Source organism: Penicillium brevicompactum (genome assembly GCF_028827555.1).
Source record: "Penicillium brevicompactum strain IBT 35665 chromosome Unknown utg000005l_segment0_segment0, whole genome shotgun sequence".
Taxonomy (NCBI): domain Eukaryota; kingdom Fungi; phylum Ascomycota; class Eurotiomycetes; order Eurotiales; family Aspergillaceae; genus Penicillium; species Penicillium brevicompactum.
In genome coordinates, this window is record NW_026623208.1 from 159330 (window position 1) to 173745 (window position 14416).

At 51.9% G+C, this 14416-nt stretch overlaps 4 protein-coding genes across 4 annotated transcripts; 2 read left to right on the forward strand and 2 right to left on the reverse strand.

The window, feature by feature from the left end:
* Positions 1–147: 147 nt before the first annotated feature.
* Positions 148–7246, reverse strand: N7506_005860 (putative sensor histidine kinase/response regulator; the record flags this gene model as incomplete). The annotated part of the gene is made up of 3 exons (XM_056955153.1): positions 148–1400; positions 1480–4205; positions 4263–7246. 3 exons carry the CDS (start codon positions 7244–7246, stop codon positions 148–150), a joined length of 6963 nt encoding a protein of 2320 aa, XP_056809487.1.
* A 1253-nt stretch (positions 7247–8499) lies between these two features.
* On the forward strand, positions 8500–10020 carry N7506_005861 (uncharacterized protein; the record flags this gene model as incomplete). Its single annotated transcript, XM_056955154.1, has 2 exons — positions 8500–8993; positions 9048–10020. 2 exons carry the CDS (start codon positions 8500–8502, stop codon positions 10018–10020), a joined length of 1467 nt encoding a protein of 488 aa, XP_056809488.1.
* Positions 10021–10416: 396 nt separating this feature from the next.
* N7506_005862 (uncharacterized protein) lies at positions 10417–12954 on the reverse strand (the record flags this gene model as incomplete). Its single annotated transcript, XM_056955155.1, has 1 exon — positions 10417–12954. One exon carries the CDS (start codon positions 12952–12954, stop codon positions 10417–10419), a length of 2538 nt encoding a protein of 845 aa, XP_056809489.1.
* Positions 12955–13335: 381 nt separating this feature from the next.
* Positions 13336–14385, forward strand: N7506_005863 (uncharacterized protein; the record flags this gene model as incomplete). The annotated part of the gene is made up of 1 exon (XM_056955156.1): positions 13336–14385. One exon carries the CDS (start codon positions 13336–13338, stop codon positions 14383–14385), a length of 1050 nt encoding a protein of 349 aa, XP_056809490.1.
* Positions 14386–14416: the final 31 nt, after the last annotated feature.

Genomic DNA, 14416 nt, shown 5'->3' on the forward strand with positions numbered 1-14416 from the left:
GAATTGAGTCGGACAAACACAAGGATCTGAAACATCAAATGAACATTGATCATAACATGCATTGGCAAGGAAATCAGAGAAAATCAAACCTGAATGACGCCTTCTATCTTCATAAAATCGGGGTATAAGTTAACAAGATGCGTTGAATCATTTCTTTTCCAGAGAAAAGGGCTTCGGCTCATCAGAGGCCGAGGAGGAGAAACTGGTAGGTGTGCCCGCACCAGCATCCATACTGGCCCTCGAACGCTTTTCTCGAATGGCAAGGCGGGATTTGGGGTAGGAGGGTACCGGGGCGAGGTATTTGTCGAGGAGTTCACTCAGGATGGGCGAGCGAACCGGTTTAGGAAGGTAGTTGTTCATGCCAGCCTCCAGGCATTTTTCACGATCGCCTTCAATGGCGCTTGCAGTCATGGCAATGACCAAGACTTCATTGACGTTCGGATCAGGGTCGCGACGCAGCTCACGGGTGGCGTTGTAACCGTCGAGGTTGGGCATCATCACATCCATGAGGACAACATGGAAGGGGTTGCCCTCTTCGGATCGTGCGCGAAGAGCATCAACGGCTTGCTTTCCATCGCTGTAGGCTTCGCATTGAAGGCCAAGGCCTGTGACGAATTTCACAGCGATCTTTTGATTGATGGGATTGTCCTCGGCAATGCAGACTCGGATTTGATCGCGGGGTATTTGAGTGAGATCACGAGCTGATGAGCGACGTGCCTCATTCTCCGCTTTGTTCAAATCTTGGGCCCATGTGGTCTGCACCGCTGTCTTCTTGGGCGCCTTATTGAAAACCAAGTGGAATGTCACAGTGGTTCCTACCCCAGAGGTGGATTCAAGCCAGATTGCTCCACCGAGAACATCTTCGATGATGGCTTTGCAGATTGACAGACCAAGACCACTGCCTCCGTACGATCTCTCCGTGGATGCATCGGCCTGCGAGAACGGTCGGAAGAGGCGGGCCTTCTGTTCATCGGGAATACCTATACCAGTATCGGCAACCGAGCATTCAAGGCGAACGCGACCCTTGCCCTCGCGGGCAACCCTAGCCTTGACCGTGACAGACCCAGCGGGTGTAAATTTGTAACTGTTGCTCAGAAGATTCATGAAAATCTGGTGTAGGCGAACGGGGTCTCCAAGAACCACAAGTTCCGACGGGACCTTTTCCAAGTTTTCAATCGTTTCCAACCCTCGGTCGCGGTGTGTGTACCGTAAAGCACGGATGACCTCTGAAATGGTTTGCTTCAGGTTGAGTGGGACGGTGGAGATCTTCATTTTCCCAGCTTCCAACTTTGAAAAGTCCAAGATATCGTTGATAAGTGTGAGCAAAGTATCAGCGCACACACGAATTGACTCAACGTATTCATCCTGCTCCTTGTCTAAAGGTGTGCCCTTGAGAAGCTCTGAAAGACCAATCACGCCGTTCATGGGTGTACGTAGATCATGTGAGATATTTGCAAGGAAAATTGATTTGGCCCTGGCCGCATCTTCCCTTCAGCTTGACGTTGTGCTTGGCTTCGGCTTCGGCGTTCTTGGCCTTCTGTTCGGCTTCGCGCGCTAGCGCGAGTGCACGCTTTTGAGACTCAATCATTGATGCGTTCTTCGCACTGACCTTTCGAATCTCACGGAAAAGCAAGGCGTTAGACAATGAAATTCCAACTTGGTTGCAAAGCAGATGCAACACGACAACATTTCGTTGTGTGAACCAGTTTGGCTTTCCCTCTAGATGAATGACTCCCAGGAGATGATCGCCTTGCACAACGGGCAGTGCTATGACAGACCTGCCTGCAGGGAAATTGGCCAGGTAAGACTCGCTCACGTTGGAGAAACGTTCGTCTTCAAGAACGTTATGAACGAGAACTTCCTCCTTGGTGCGCATGACATAGTGCGAGATTTGCAAAGCGATCCGATCATCCATTTCTGAGAAAGGAAGACCTTCGGGGAAGGATTTTTGTCCTTTCTCGGAATCTCCTGCCGCAGCAATTGCAAAGCCGTTGTCATCAAAGTCGGTAGCGATTACTGCAAAGTCGGAACCATTACACGACTCCAAAATAATCTCGAGCATTTTGGTGAATAGCTTGTCAATCTGGAGTTCAGAAGACATGACTTGGCTGGACTCTAGGATGCTTGACAGGTCAATGATGTCTAGCCCCACGCTTGATATGTCCAGCGATGGCTCTCCGGTAGCTATCCCATTTTGCTCGATCCAGTGCTGTCTCCTTTCACTCTCTTCCAGCTGTTGGGGGACCAAAATCTCTTCCTGGGCAACCTCACGGCCAATCTCAAGGAGCGAGTCCACAGTCTGACAACCGACATCAACAGTCTTGGCCGAGGTGGCTGTCTTGAGTAACCATTCGTGCTTCTCGGCCAGTTGCGATGCTTTTCCACTGGCACTGAATGAGCTCCATGCAGCGATAGCCTCTTGAATGACGGCACGGGCCGCTCTTTTGGCGCCCCGTCTGATGAGGAATTCACCTTGAAGTTCAAGCGCCAAGGCTTCTTCGAGGGGCCAACCATGGATTTGGCAGTGATCTATAGCAGCTTCATACCCCTGTATGGAAGCGCTGTGATCATTGCGGACTTCTGCGATCAATGCTTCCAAGATGTAAGACCACATGCCATAATTTGCTTCCGAGGCAGATCGAACGCAGTCAATCTCGGCCTTATATTGCATGATGGTATCCATTTTCCCGTCAAGATATCCTTGCGCGGGGTTGTCATTGTGAAGCATGAGAAGGGAAGCTGCCAGGTAGAACTGGATCACATAAGACACACGCGCTGACCAAAGCCTATGTCGTGTGAAAAGTAATTGAGTGCCAACTTCAACTGCTCTGGTGTGGTGACCAAACAGGAAGAGTGGAATCATAGCAAGGCCCCAGTAAATATCACGGGGTCTATCGGCGTTGCTGGAATGAGCATCTAGGTATGTCATGAAGTCGGATGTGTTGTGCTCGTCATCCGACATAATACCATCGACAGTTCGGTAATCGGTTTTTCCTTGGAGGGCACGAGCGACCTGTTGGACGGAAATGAGACTAGCTCCACCGCGGGTGTCTCGTTGCCAGTTTGGAATTTCTTCAGGGGTCTCTACACAAAAGGCCTCGAGCTGAGCCATATCTTGACCAAGATGCAGCCGTGCCATGGCCATTGATGATATGCTGATTAGAGTCAGATAGGGATCGCCCATCGAGAAGGATGCCTCGAGTGAAGCTTCAAGGGCTGGAAGAGTAGACACCATGGGAACACGCAGGTGGCTGACGTAGAGATTATGGACAATTGAGCCTCTGCTTTGCGTCCAAAGTTCGGGGCAGCGCTCAAGCAACTCCAAGGAGAGATCGCTTAGCTTCGCACCAAATTCAATGTCTTTGAATCGGCCGAGAGAGACCATGGCGAGGTGAGAGCACCCTATGGCGATTTGAGTGAAACCACCCTTGAAGATGTGAATGTTCATCACTTCCAGTGCCATTCGATAGAAAGTCAACGCATCATCCCAGTAGGTGACAGTCATAGCCTCGGCCATGACGGCACCAATGTTCATGATAGTAGGATCTTGTGAAATTGGCTTTCTTGCAATGGAGCTCAAGTCGACTGTCTCAAGATAGGTCTTGAGGCGAAGATAGGCAGCATCACATTCCTCATAAGTGGTGGGTTTGCGCAGATGTACTCCAAGCTCATCAAGACAGGTAAGGAGTGCCTCCATCGAATGGTGATGATCGCCCACCTGGGCGAAGATCTTCGCCTTGATGATCCAGGCTCTTGACTTGCTGACAGCGTCTTTTCCATGGGCAAAGACCTCTTCGATCAACTGAAGAGCTTCCTCGTTTTGTCCTTGAGACCACGCCATTTCGGCGGTTGCAATAAACAGTCGCATTGTCTCGTCGTAATAAACGTCAGGTTTGAGATCATTCCACAAGTCATCTTGCAGGAGAGCGATGCAATGGCGGAAATACCAAAGCGCAGAAGGACGTGCGCCGGATTGAGATGCTGTCTGTCCTGCATCCCACAAGATCCGACGGTATTCAAGTCGCCTAGCAACACGAGATTTGATAGTCCGTGAAGCCAATGCGACATGATGAGCCATAGAATAGCGGCTGCGATGGTCGTGGTAATACTTCATCAAGGCTTGCGACACAATGAAATGCATCTTCTCCACGTTTCGACTCTCACTCAACGAGAGAGCAGCCTGCACTAGACGCTCGTTGCCGAACCTTTGGTTTTAATTAGTACTCAACGTACACAGCGATATGTCAACACGAAAAGCTTACCTGAATTCGTCATCCGTCTTTCCGGCGTTCAGTAGATTGGCCTGAACCAAAAATTGCAATCCAACGACTATGTCACCTTCTGATTGCCTAATCAGAGTCACGTTTTGAGGTGATGTCAGGTCGACATCCTTATCGTCGTCGGTCGAATAGAGGAACTCGCTCGTGAGCAGCTTTTGCACCAAAGAAAACGAGAATGGACTCCCCAAAAGGGCACCCCAAATCATGATTGATCGGGCTGTCGATGGAATTCCCTGAAGGCGTCTGGTAAGGAATCCAAGCCCAAGTCCTTCACCATATTCCGGAGCAACGAACTCCGTGAATATTCGATCGAGATCGAATAGCCATTTGGAGTCCTTCCATGAATACCAGATACAGTTTGTCCTGTAGCAAGTTTCAAGCATCACTCGAACGTAGAAGGGATTGCCTCGACTCTTTTCTTGAATCACAGCACAAAGTGGTGTCAATGTTTGGTTGGACTCCTGATGCATGGTCACAGCGATTATTTCCATGACGTGCTGTTCGTCTAGTGGCTCGAGTGCAATACGAGTGACAGTCGGTAGATCCTGCTCGAACAAAGCTCTCACCTGGTCTGAGGCAATCTCATCCTTACGACTTGCCAGTATGATGACACATGGAAGTCTTGCTTTGATAATCTTCAGCACCAGGTCCAAGGTCTCGTCGTCCGCGTGCTCCAGATCATCGAGGCATATGGTGATCAGCTTAAAATGGCACAGCGTTCTCAGGATCTCAAGAAATGTATCCATAAGCTGCATGTTCTTCGAGGCGGCATTGGCCAGGAAGAAATCAAGAGAGCTCTGGCCCTGATCGAGTCCAGGGATCCGGACATGCTTGGATGGCTCACCCTTATCCGGCACGAACAGGTCAGACTTGGCATCGGTGGGCCTGTATTTGGCACCAGGAGACATTAGTTGCTCTGGGAGTTCCAGTACTTTGTGAAGGGTAGGCCACATTGGCCGTAACGCGGTTCGCACGCTGTTGTGGTAGTCTGTGGTGACATCGCGTTCCGAGAAAATCTGGCGCAACAGACTCGCCAATAGCTTAGCGAAAGGCTCAAATGGAACACGCTTAGCTCGATCTAGGCGAGTGATCGCTATACATCCGAGTTTGCGAACTGTGGGCTGGATTCGGTTGAGAAGATCTGTTTTTCCAATGCCGGCAGCGCCGCTGATGGTGATGACTTCACAGCGCTCGTTGCGACGGATCTTGCTACTGGCCTGTTTCTTAATCAGAGAGTGGTATGAGTCCGGTTGGCTTGTCGTGTTGTAGCTGGTTGAAGGGAGGCTCTGAGGGCCAACAGAAGGGTCAGTGTTGTGTGAAGACCGAGAGTGCGATGGGCTTTTCATTCTGCTGGATTGTGCTCGAGGGCTTTGGCTGTATGGATCGGGGATTTGGATTGGTCCATTTTTGGGGGTTGTCGACGGATCATCTCCGCCCAAAGAAGCCGCCTCATGGGCATTGGCCAGTGCGACGTGTTGGCTTGTGACATTCGAACTAGATCGAGGAGGCAGATGAAAAGAGCCTGAATCACTAGACACGGAAGCAAACTCAAAGCTCTCAACACGGCTTTCAGCGATGGATGAAGATGAGGTGAGCGCATGCATTGTACCGGGACTTTGGGTCCCGGATTTGGCGAGGGCAGTCGTCTGGCGCCTGTTGACCTTGTGTATCACACCTAAAATCTTGTCGTATTCTTCTTGCCGACCAAACATCTTCGTGGGGAGAGTGAAGAAAGAAGACACATCTCCTTGCGCAACTTGGAAGTTGTTCAGAGCTTCTGTATCTCCATCTCCGAGCATCCTCAAGATATGAGTCAGGTCTCTTTTGACAGAGGATATAGTGTGGTAGCGATCATGGACGACCTTTTGCGTCATTTTCTGAACCACCGCCGACAAAGCATCCGGGATGTCCATTCGCTTCCCCGATACTGGGATTAGCCGCTTTCCCAACACATTTTGCACAACGTCGACTGGGTCATTGCCTTCAAATGGTAGCTTGCCGACCAGCATGGACCAGAAAAACAGGCCCAAGGCGTAGATGTCAGTGCGACTATCTGGCTCCGTGGGCATTCTCCCCGTCTGCTCTGGTGCGATGAACTGCAGCTTGTATTTTGCACCAAGCTCACGGGAGACAGAGGACCACCCCTCGCTAAGCACATTGTCGAACGATCGAGCACCGTTACCGGTGTTTGCCAATTTCACTGCGCCACTCTCAGCCGAGAAGTGGAAGGCATCTCCTCTGATTTCCCCATGCACGGTTTTGAGGCCGTAATGTAGAATCTCAAGGCAGTCGCATGCGCCAATGGCAAAATCGAAGAACGCTTGCAAGGAGACCTGCTCGCTGGGCGTGGCATTGTTGTCTTCACCCCGGGACCCTGCCACGAATGAGGCGGGGCCAAAGGTGACGAGGTCTCGCAGTCTATCGTGTCCCGGAGATTCGAAAATGGCTACCAGCAATGTCCTCGAATTGTCGGAGTCTTGTTGCAGCCTAATCAAGTCGAGCGGTCGTATCGTGTGATTGCAGTCGGGATCTGACGATTGCACGATCGACCGGAGCATGTGGAACTCCCGCTCCAGGCGCACAATATTGGTCGAGATCCGCGCGATGACCGGGATCCATACTTGATCTGCCTCCAGGCTATGGTGATTCGAGAGGGAAACCTCACTGCTGGTATCGCTGACGCTTAGCCTGCGCAGAGCACGGGCTGACGGCCGGGTATCCGTGCGAGGGGAGAAACGTGTGAGGCTCGAGGGACCGGAGGAGGTGGGGCCTGAGGAGTTGGCGTGAGGCGTAGAGAGGTCGGACTCCAAGGCATGACGATATCCTGAGATGTGCCAGTGGTTGTACGTCGAGTGGAAGGGTTCGATCGCTTGATCCCAGGTGTAGCCAGGCAGCTGGCTCAGACGTTCGAATAGTCGAGCAGGTGGCAGCGGCAGGTCTTCGCCAAAGGGGTTACTCTCCTCCATCTCGTGGGCACACTTGTCCAGCGCTTAACCATGCGCGGGGGTCTTCTTTTGTGGACAGGTTCAGCGACGAATGTGAGGGGGTGGGGGGGACATAGGCGAGGTCCAGGAATGTGTTGCCTGTAATGTCACGGCATCAAAGGCCCAATACACAGTATGAAACAATATAAGATTGCCGGATACACATTTCCTCCCGTTGCCTAAGGCTGTCATTAAGTAATCCGACCCGCTTTTTGATTCGCCGGATCGGGGCGGCTGATGGCCTTCTTTTTTCTCTCGTCGACGTGCCTGACATGTCCTGGTGACTACTCCTTACTCCGTACACTCATTTATCTTCATCAGTCTACATATCGGCAATCGCATCTTCAGAGTCGATGTCTCTTGACGTCACCGATTTCAAATCAGGCGGTATTACAAGGTTCTAAGGTTGGGCTCGCTATATATAACCACAGTCTGGCTCCATGCATACTCTGGGACAAACGACATTCTCTCATGAGCCTTGTAAGGACTAGTTAGAAGTATCTTTTGCAATGTCACCTAGAGCATCTTGAACCTTGGACAGTGTTCCAGCATCGGCGACACACTGGACCTGGACATCCCTTTAATGAGCCACTCATTCTCATTGGAAGATTGCTGCAAAGAGACGGTGTGACAACTCAGCTCCCTATAGGTAGATACCATATCTGAACGAGCATACAACGTTGAAGTCGGGGTGATCTACATATCAAAATTATGCAATGTGGTGCTATTGTGGGTACTCATGGGAATTAGGCTTTGATGCTTAGCCTTGTTTCATGGCTTATGGAGCTCACGAAAACCTTGAAAGGCTTAAAACCAGAGATCTTTCCAATGTTAGTCCATTGAAACGGCCTCGGTAGTTCCAAATTTGAGATTCAGATATCCCCACCCAGCGAAGTGACCTCGGGAGGTATATACTACGGAGAAGCACAGCCAACCTTGGAACTGGGCACGATAACCAGACTCTAGGACTAGCTAGTATACGGAGTATTGCAACCAGGTATACCGAAATCTCAAGGGTGCGCCCAGGTGCATATAGACCCAACGTGATCGACCTGGGAATAGCCAATTTCTAGGCCAATCCCAAACACGCAAAAAGAAGGTCGTGTGGAGTGCATACACGCATACGGACCTCGGTACAGATTGCCACCCAGGAACGGAATCCGGTTTTGAAGTCTATAAAATTCCTGTGAGATCCGACCTCGCGTCCATTGCTTTCTTCTTCATTTTGTATCGGCATGAGCTCAGTCAAGGCTCGCCTGGCCCTTTTGAAGGCGATTTTGGCCCGTGTCCCACTGGTCCTGAAGACCCTCCTTCTCCATGGCGCTCAGATGTCCCCCGTGAAGGGGAAACAGGATCTTCGCACCGAGTTGAGCGTCGCTGTCATCCGCTCGTTCTTGAGGACTAGTGCGCCTCTGGGGAAAACCCAGCGTGACGGCATCCGTGACCCAGGCGTGAAGGGTCCCATGTGGATATCCAAAGTGACTCTCCCGCAGCCCGAGGTTGACGTACGCGATGCGGTTCTACATGCGATCGAAACCCTCAAGACCGGCGATGAGACTTACGATATCCCAGAGGCTTTGCCTGTAGAAGGCGAATGGACTGGGTATCGTGCTGGGGTTGGAAAGCATACCGCGGAGCCTGATCTCTCGGAAGCCGAGAAGTACGCCAAGCTGCGCGAGGAGTCGCCCTCGGATATGACAATCCTATACTTCCACGGAGGCGCATACTTGTGAGTGATTTGCATCGCACGTTCTGAGTCTGAAAATTGACATGTATGAAATAGCCTTCTGGACCCCTGCAGCCACCGCGTTCCCCTCGCCCACCTGTCCCGCTTGACCGGCGCCCCCGCCTTCTCCGTCCGTTATCGCCTTGCGCCTCAGAATCCATTCCCGGCGGCGCTTGTCGACGCCCTTACGGCCTACCTCTCTCTCCTCCACCCACCCCCGGGCTCTCTCCATAAGCCCGTGCCAGCGGATAAGATCATTTTCGCCGGCGATTCCGCAGGCGGAAACCTTTCTCTCGTCCTCCTCCAGACTCTGTTGACCCTCGACCGTGCAAATAAAACCATTCGCTTCCATGGCAAGGATGTTCCAATTGAACTGCCTGCGGGCGTGGCAACCGTTTCGCCTTGGTGTGACTTGACGCGCTCAATGCCATCATGCTCGCACAACGCGTACCTCGATTATCTCGACGCCCCGCCTCCGCCAGTTGACGATACCCCGTTCAAATCCATCCCGTTCATTCCAGACGATGTCTGGCCCGCATCTCCGCCTCGAGCCGATGTATTCTGCAACTCCGCCACTCTCCCCCATCCCCTGGTGTCCCCGATCGCTGTTCCAGCCGAACTATGGAAGAACGCACCACCAATCTGGATGTCCATTGGCGAGGAGAGTCTGAGTGACGAAGCTCTCATCCAGGCGCGTCACTTGCACGAAGCCGGTGTACCTCTCGTCGCAGAAATGTTCGAGGGCATGCCGCATTGTCATGGTATGCTCATGATGGGAACGCCAACCAGTCATCGCTTCTTTGAGAGCTTCTCTGAATTTTGCCGTGATACCGTAGCTGGTCGTGTAAAATCAACTGGCACACTCACATGGCGGAGCTTCAAATTACGGACGACCAAGGAAATCCCGATTGAAAAAGCATGTGAGACCACAGATGAACAGGCGCTGTCTTTGATGCAGAGAAGCACTGCCTGGCGAGTGAAAGCGGAAATAGAGATGCAGAAAGAGTGGCGTGCGAAGGCACGCCTGTGATTATCTTCTGTTCGCTTTTTTTATGCTATGCTGCTTTGCTTGACATTTGTGATATACCCCGATTAATTTGTTGCTAACGATCCAGTCGATGAGCAATATTTGCGCTGGATAGATCAGTCTTCGGCTTGTGTACTTATTTGGTGTTTACACTAGCCCGGAGATTGTAAATATAAGATTTCCGTTGAAAATACATCATTATTTGAGATTTTTTTGCTTGGCATTCATCTCATTGTAAGCAACGACAGCTAGAGTTCCAAGGTTATGGTATTTTAAGCTAGTTAAGGGCCGACGGTGAAGGTCATTCGCTCATTTTGGGGAATCTCGTGAGTAATCTCATGGATTTAAAAATATCTCGATTAGTACATGTTGCTAATTGTGCAAGAACACAGCTTGTAATCAAATAAACTCATCGGCGTCCATGGCTTCATCCCCAGCCGGCAGGTCAGAGCCCCAATGTGGTGTGTATGCATCCGGAGGTGGCCAGGAGTACTCGGGGCGTTGGTCAGGCTGCTGGTATTGAGGAGATTGCTTCACTGAGGAAGGTTGCGGTGCTTGAGGCTCGATGTTTGCGGGCGTTGGAGCTGACAACCACGGGAGGGCGACGGGAGTCCCGTTGATGCGAATCTCTCCAATCATATTGTTGATCTCAATCAAATCATCCACATAGCCATCTGAGAACCCAAGGAGCTGTGTCACCAGCCTAGAGAAAGCGATAATGATAGTTAGGATGGGCATGCAGATAATCGAGAGATGAGACCAGCGCCATAACATTGTCACGGTTACCCATGGATAAACAGGTGCATCTGTCTGTAGGCAATAACCATCACAAGGCTCGGAGATATCTGAATAGCTGAATTGATCTGACATCAAGCATTCGATAACCCACCAGCAGAGTGGGATTACGATGAACCAGAAAAGTCGCGTCGGTTGAAGGCGCCGAGATCGAGGGTCTCGTTCGAATAGGCGAGGAAGACGTATGGCAGCGTATACTCGTCCATCGGAACATGTGCCGCACCCCTTACAGGGCTTGCCTGCATGTACATCCGTTGATATGCTTGCCTTGGCCGGAGATCTGGGCTTCGATGACATTGCAACGTCTCGTGTCACATGTCCTTCAAGCCCGTCGAGTCCTTTCTTCACGTCGTTGATGTGTTTCATCAGCGAGTTGAGTTTAAGGTTCAAGGAGTCAAAATCGACTGCATTGGTTTCTTTTGATGCGGCTTGTTCGAAACTTGCGAGGACAGCTTTCTCATAAGCCTCATCACTGTCCTCATCTTCTTCCTTGATTTTGATCTCGCTCGGACCATCCATGATGGCTTGGAGAGATTCGATAGTGTCATCCCCAAAGTCGATTTCCTTGCCGGAAGTAGCGTCCTCAATAACTGTTTCGAGAGCGCTTTTTGGTAAATGTGGTCGAGGCAATGGAGGCCTTGACGCCACTGCAGGCTGTGTCGTAGGGGGAGACTCTGGGGCAACATGCTGGACGGACTTCGGTTCGTCCGGTTTGGGTGCAATGCTCGTTTGCTGGGCAGGGGGCTTTGTATCCTTGGGCTCCCTGGGTGATCGGGGAAGCACAATATCTTTGGTCAGATCTTCGGGGAGCTCGATCTTCTCAGCTACACGCTGGGTCATGGGTGATCGGGGAAGCACAATATCTTTGGTCAGATCTTCGGGGAGCTCGATCTTCTCAGCTACACGCTGGGTCATGGGTGTATCGATCCAAGCACCTGTGACACGTGGCGTCTTGTCGTAGATTTTTCGCTCGAAAAGCTTTGGTGGCTCTGGAGTTTGAACCTCATCAGCTTTGTGGTTCTCAGACCTGGAAAGGCTGCGCAACAAGTCGCGCGAGTCTCGTTTGCTCGGACTCGGTCTGGTGAACGTCGAATTTTTGTAGATGGTGATTGGAGAGTGTGGGATTTGCTCGCCGTCGAGAGGTATTGTGTCAGTCTTTGGAGCGGCCTCCTTGATGCCGAGCCCTTGTTGCGTTCCCAGCTTATTGATGTTAGCTGTACCCGGACGTTCTTCGAGGACGCTCCGAGCTTGAAGCTTGCTGCGCGCTGGGGAACGCGAGGTATGCATAGGCCTGGAGGACGAGTCGGGCGCTGCGGTGATCGTCCCCGACAAGCGACTGTGCGATCTTTCTTGTTGCTCAAGATTGGTGGGCGGGCTCATTTTGCGCTCCCATTCTTGTCGGTGACCTGCTCGGTGACCCCAGCCAGACGGTAGATTTGGAGAGGGCCCGGAAGGACCAAGATTGCCGTCATCCTCGGATACATGGTTCTCTGCCTCAATCTGCGCTTCCTGGCGCCTACGCCAATTGTCCGCCCGCGAGGAGTCTCGCCCAACCTGAGCTTTGCTGAAAACGGGCGAGTGCTGTCCTGTGGCACGTTTGAGGCGCTGTTCGTCTTTCGTGTAGTCTCTGCTCTTTCGAGTCTGGTATTCACCGAGGTCATCGCCGAACCCGGCATCAGGAAAGGAAGAGTCCATAGCAGAGCTGGTGCCACTGTTTGTCGCACTGTATTGTAATGACGTTTGACGAGTCTGGCTGGCGGGGCGGCGCGTGGCGCGCTGCTTGTCCCAATCTTCGTCGCGCACATAATCTGAGACTAATTTACCGTCATGGATCTGGTCGTACGCGTCTTGGAGTTCGTGGGGAGGAGGTGAGAGTTGATACGGAGAAAACGCGTTGTATGACTGCCGCTTCTGTTGCGGACTTGGTGTCGTCACTGGTGTGAGATCCTCGTTGGCGACAGGCATGGTAGTTCTGGATGCGTCTCGATAAGCCTGAGACAGAGACCTTGATCGTATAGCATGCCGCGAATACAAGCCGTCGTTCGAGGAGGGTTTCACATGTAGATCGAATTTATCCTTCGACGCGTATCGGAAAGGCGAAGGGGGCTGGCCGTCTCGAGTGCGGGTTTTGTCGAACGACATGGCAAAATTGCCCCTTGCTGCGAATTCACATGTATTGAAAATAAGAAAATAGTCGGACGCGTGAAGGTGAAGATGTGGAGGTAAATACGGAGATTCCTCATTCCCCGATGTGGTTAGCCTCTGAATTCCTGCATTACGTCTACAGCAACCACGCCGTGGCTCCGAGCCCTTACGAACTTACCACAACTCTCTGCGTTTCAGCCTATCTCCGTGCACATCAGAGCCTTGACACCTGGTCTCTGTATGCCCAAATGACCTCGGACATGTGAGACGTCCACTTGCATCATACTTGAAAGCTCCGCCAAAAAAAAGCAACATACATCTCCTCAACACCTCCCACCTACCTGAGCAGCATACCGGTGCTCTATATCCATTTTCACCATGGCAAAATCCTCACGGCGATCCGGTCGCAAGACGCCGGCCTCATCAGGCACCTCAACACCTACATCTGCGTCATCGGGCCCTATCCCACCGTTCATAAAAGTCCCAGAAGCTTTGCGCACATTCGTCGAACCGCTATCCCCCGACGAAGTATATTTACTCCATATCGATATCACAGCAGAAGAACTGAAGCGACAAACGTTCACTGTTCCCCTCCTCGTCAATCTCTTAGTCGGTGCCATCATCGGGTGGCGGGTCTACACGGGCATCAGCACATACCCAGCCCTCGTGGGAACGCTCATCGGACTACAGAGCTCCATGACCGTGGACACGGCCGCCATCCCATGGACAGAATCGGCGCAAATAGTGTTGATGCGCACGGGAACATTGGCCCTCGACTACTTGCTCGTGACCATGTTTTTGTCATGGCCAATCAATTTCATCAAGGGGCCCGTGCGATGGCGCCGCGCGGTCGGATTCCGCGAGCGCGAGGTCATTGTCCGCCGCAGCAACCGCAGCTGGAGCAAGAAGCTGGTGCGCAACAAATGGATTCGCGACGACGAGGCCCGCCGCGACAAGATCGTTGCCGCTGTGACACCCGAGCGCGTCGGAAAAACTGGCTACTTGCTCATGGACGAGGATTGGAATCTCGACTATGCGGCCATGATTCGCGCGCACGCTCTTGTTGATCGCACCCGTCGTGGTGATGGCGTGCAACTGGATGAGTTCCGGACAGCAGTGTTGGTCAACACTGATGCCGATGGCTGGCTGATCTGGCGGGTTGGAGACGAAAACAGCTCCGCCGGTGAGCAGCGCTCCGCACAGCGTGACCAGATTCTCGCTTTCAAGGAAAAGTTGACAGAGATGGGCAAGGAGGATCTTTTCCTCCGCTGGGTAGAGTTGATCCAATGGGAAAGCTCACAGCCTGGTGGCTTCACTGCGGAGCGGCAGCGCTCTGCAATGTTACAAGCAAAGCAGATGTTTGAGGACGAAAATGTGGACTTCAGTCGTTTCTGGGACGACATGGGCGGCATGGAACAATTAGATTAGTAGCCTACCGTATCATTATAGTATATGCGCT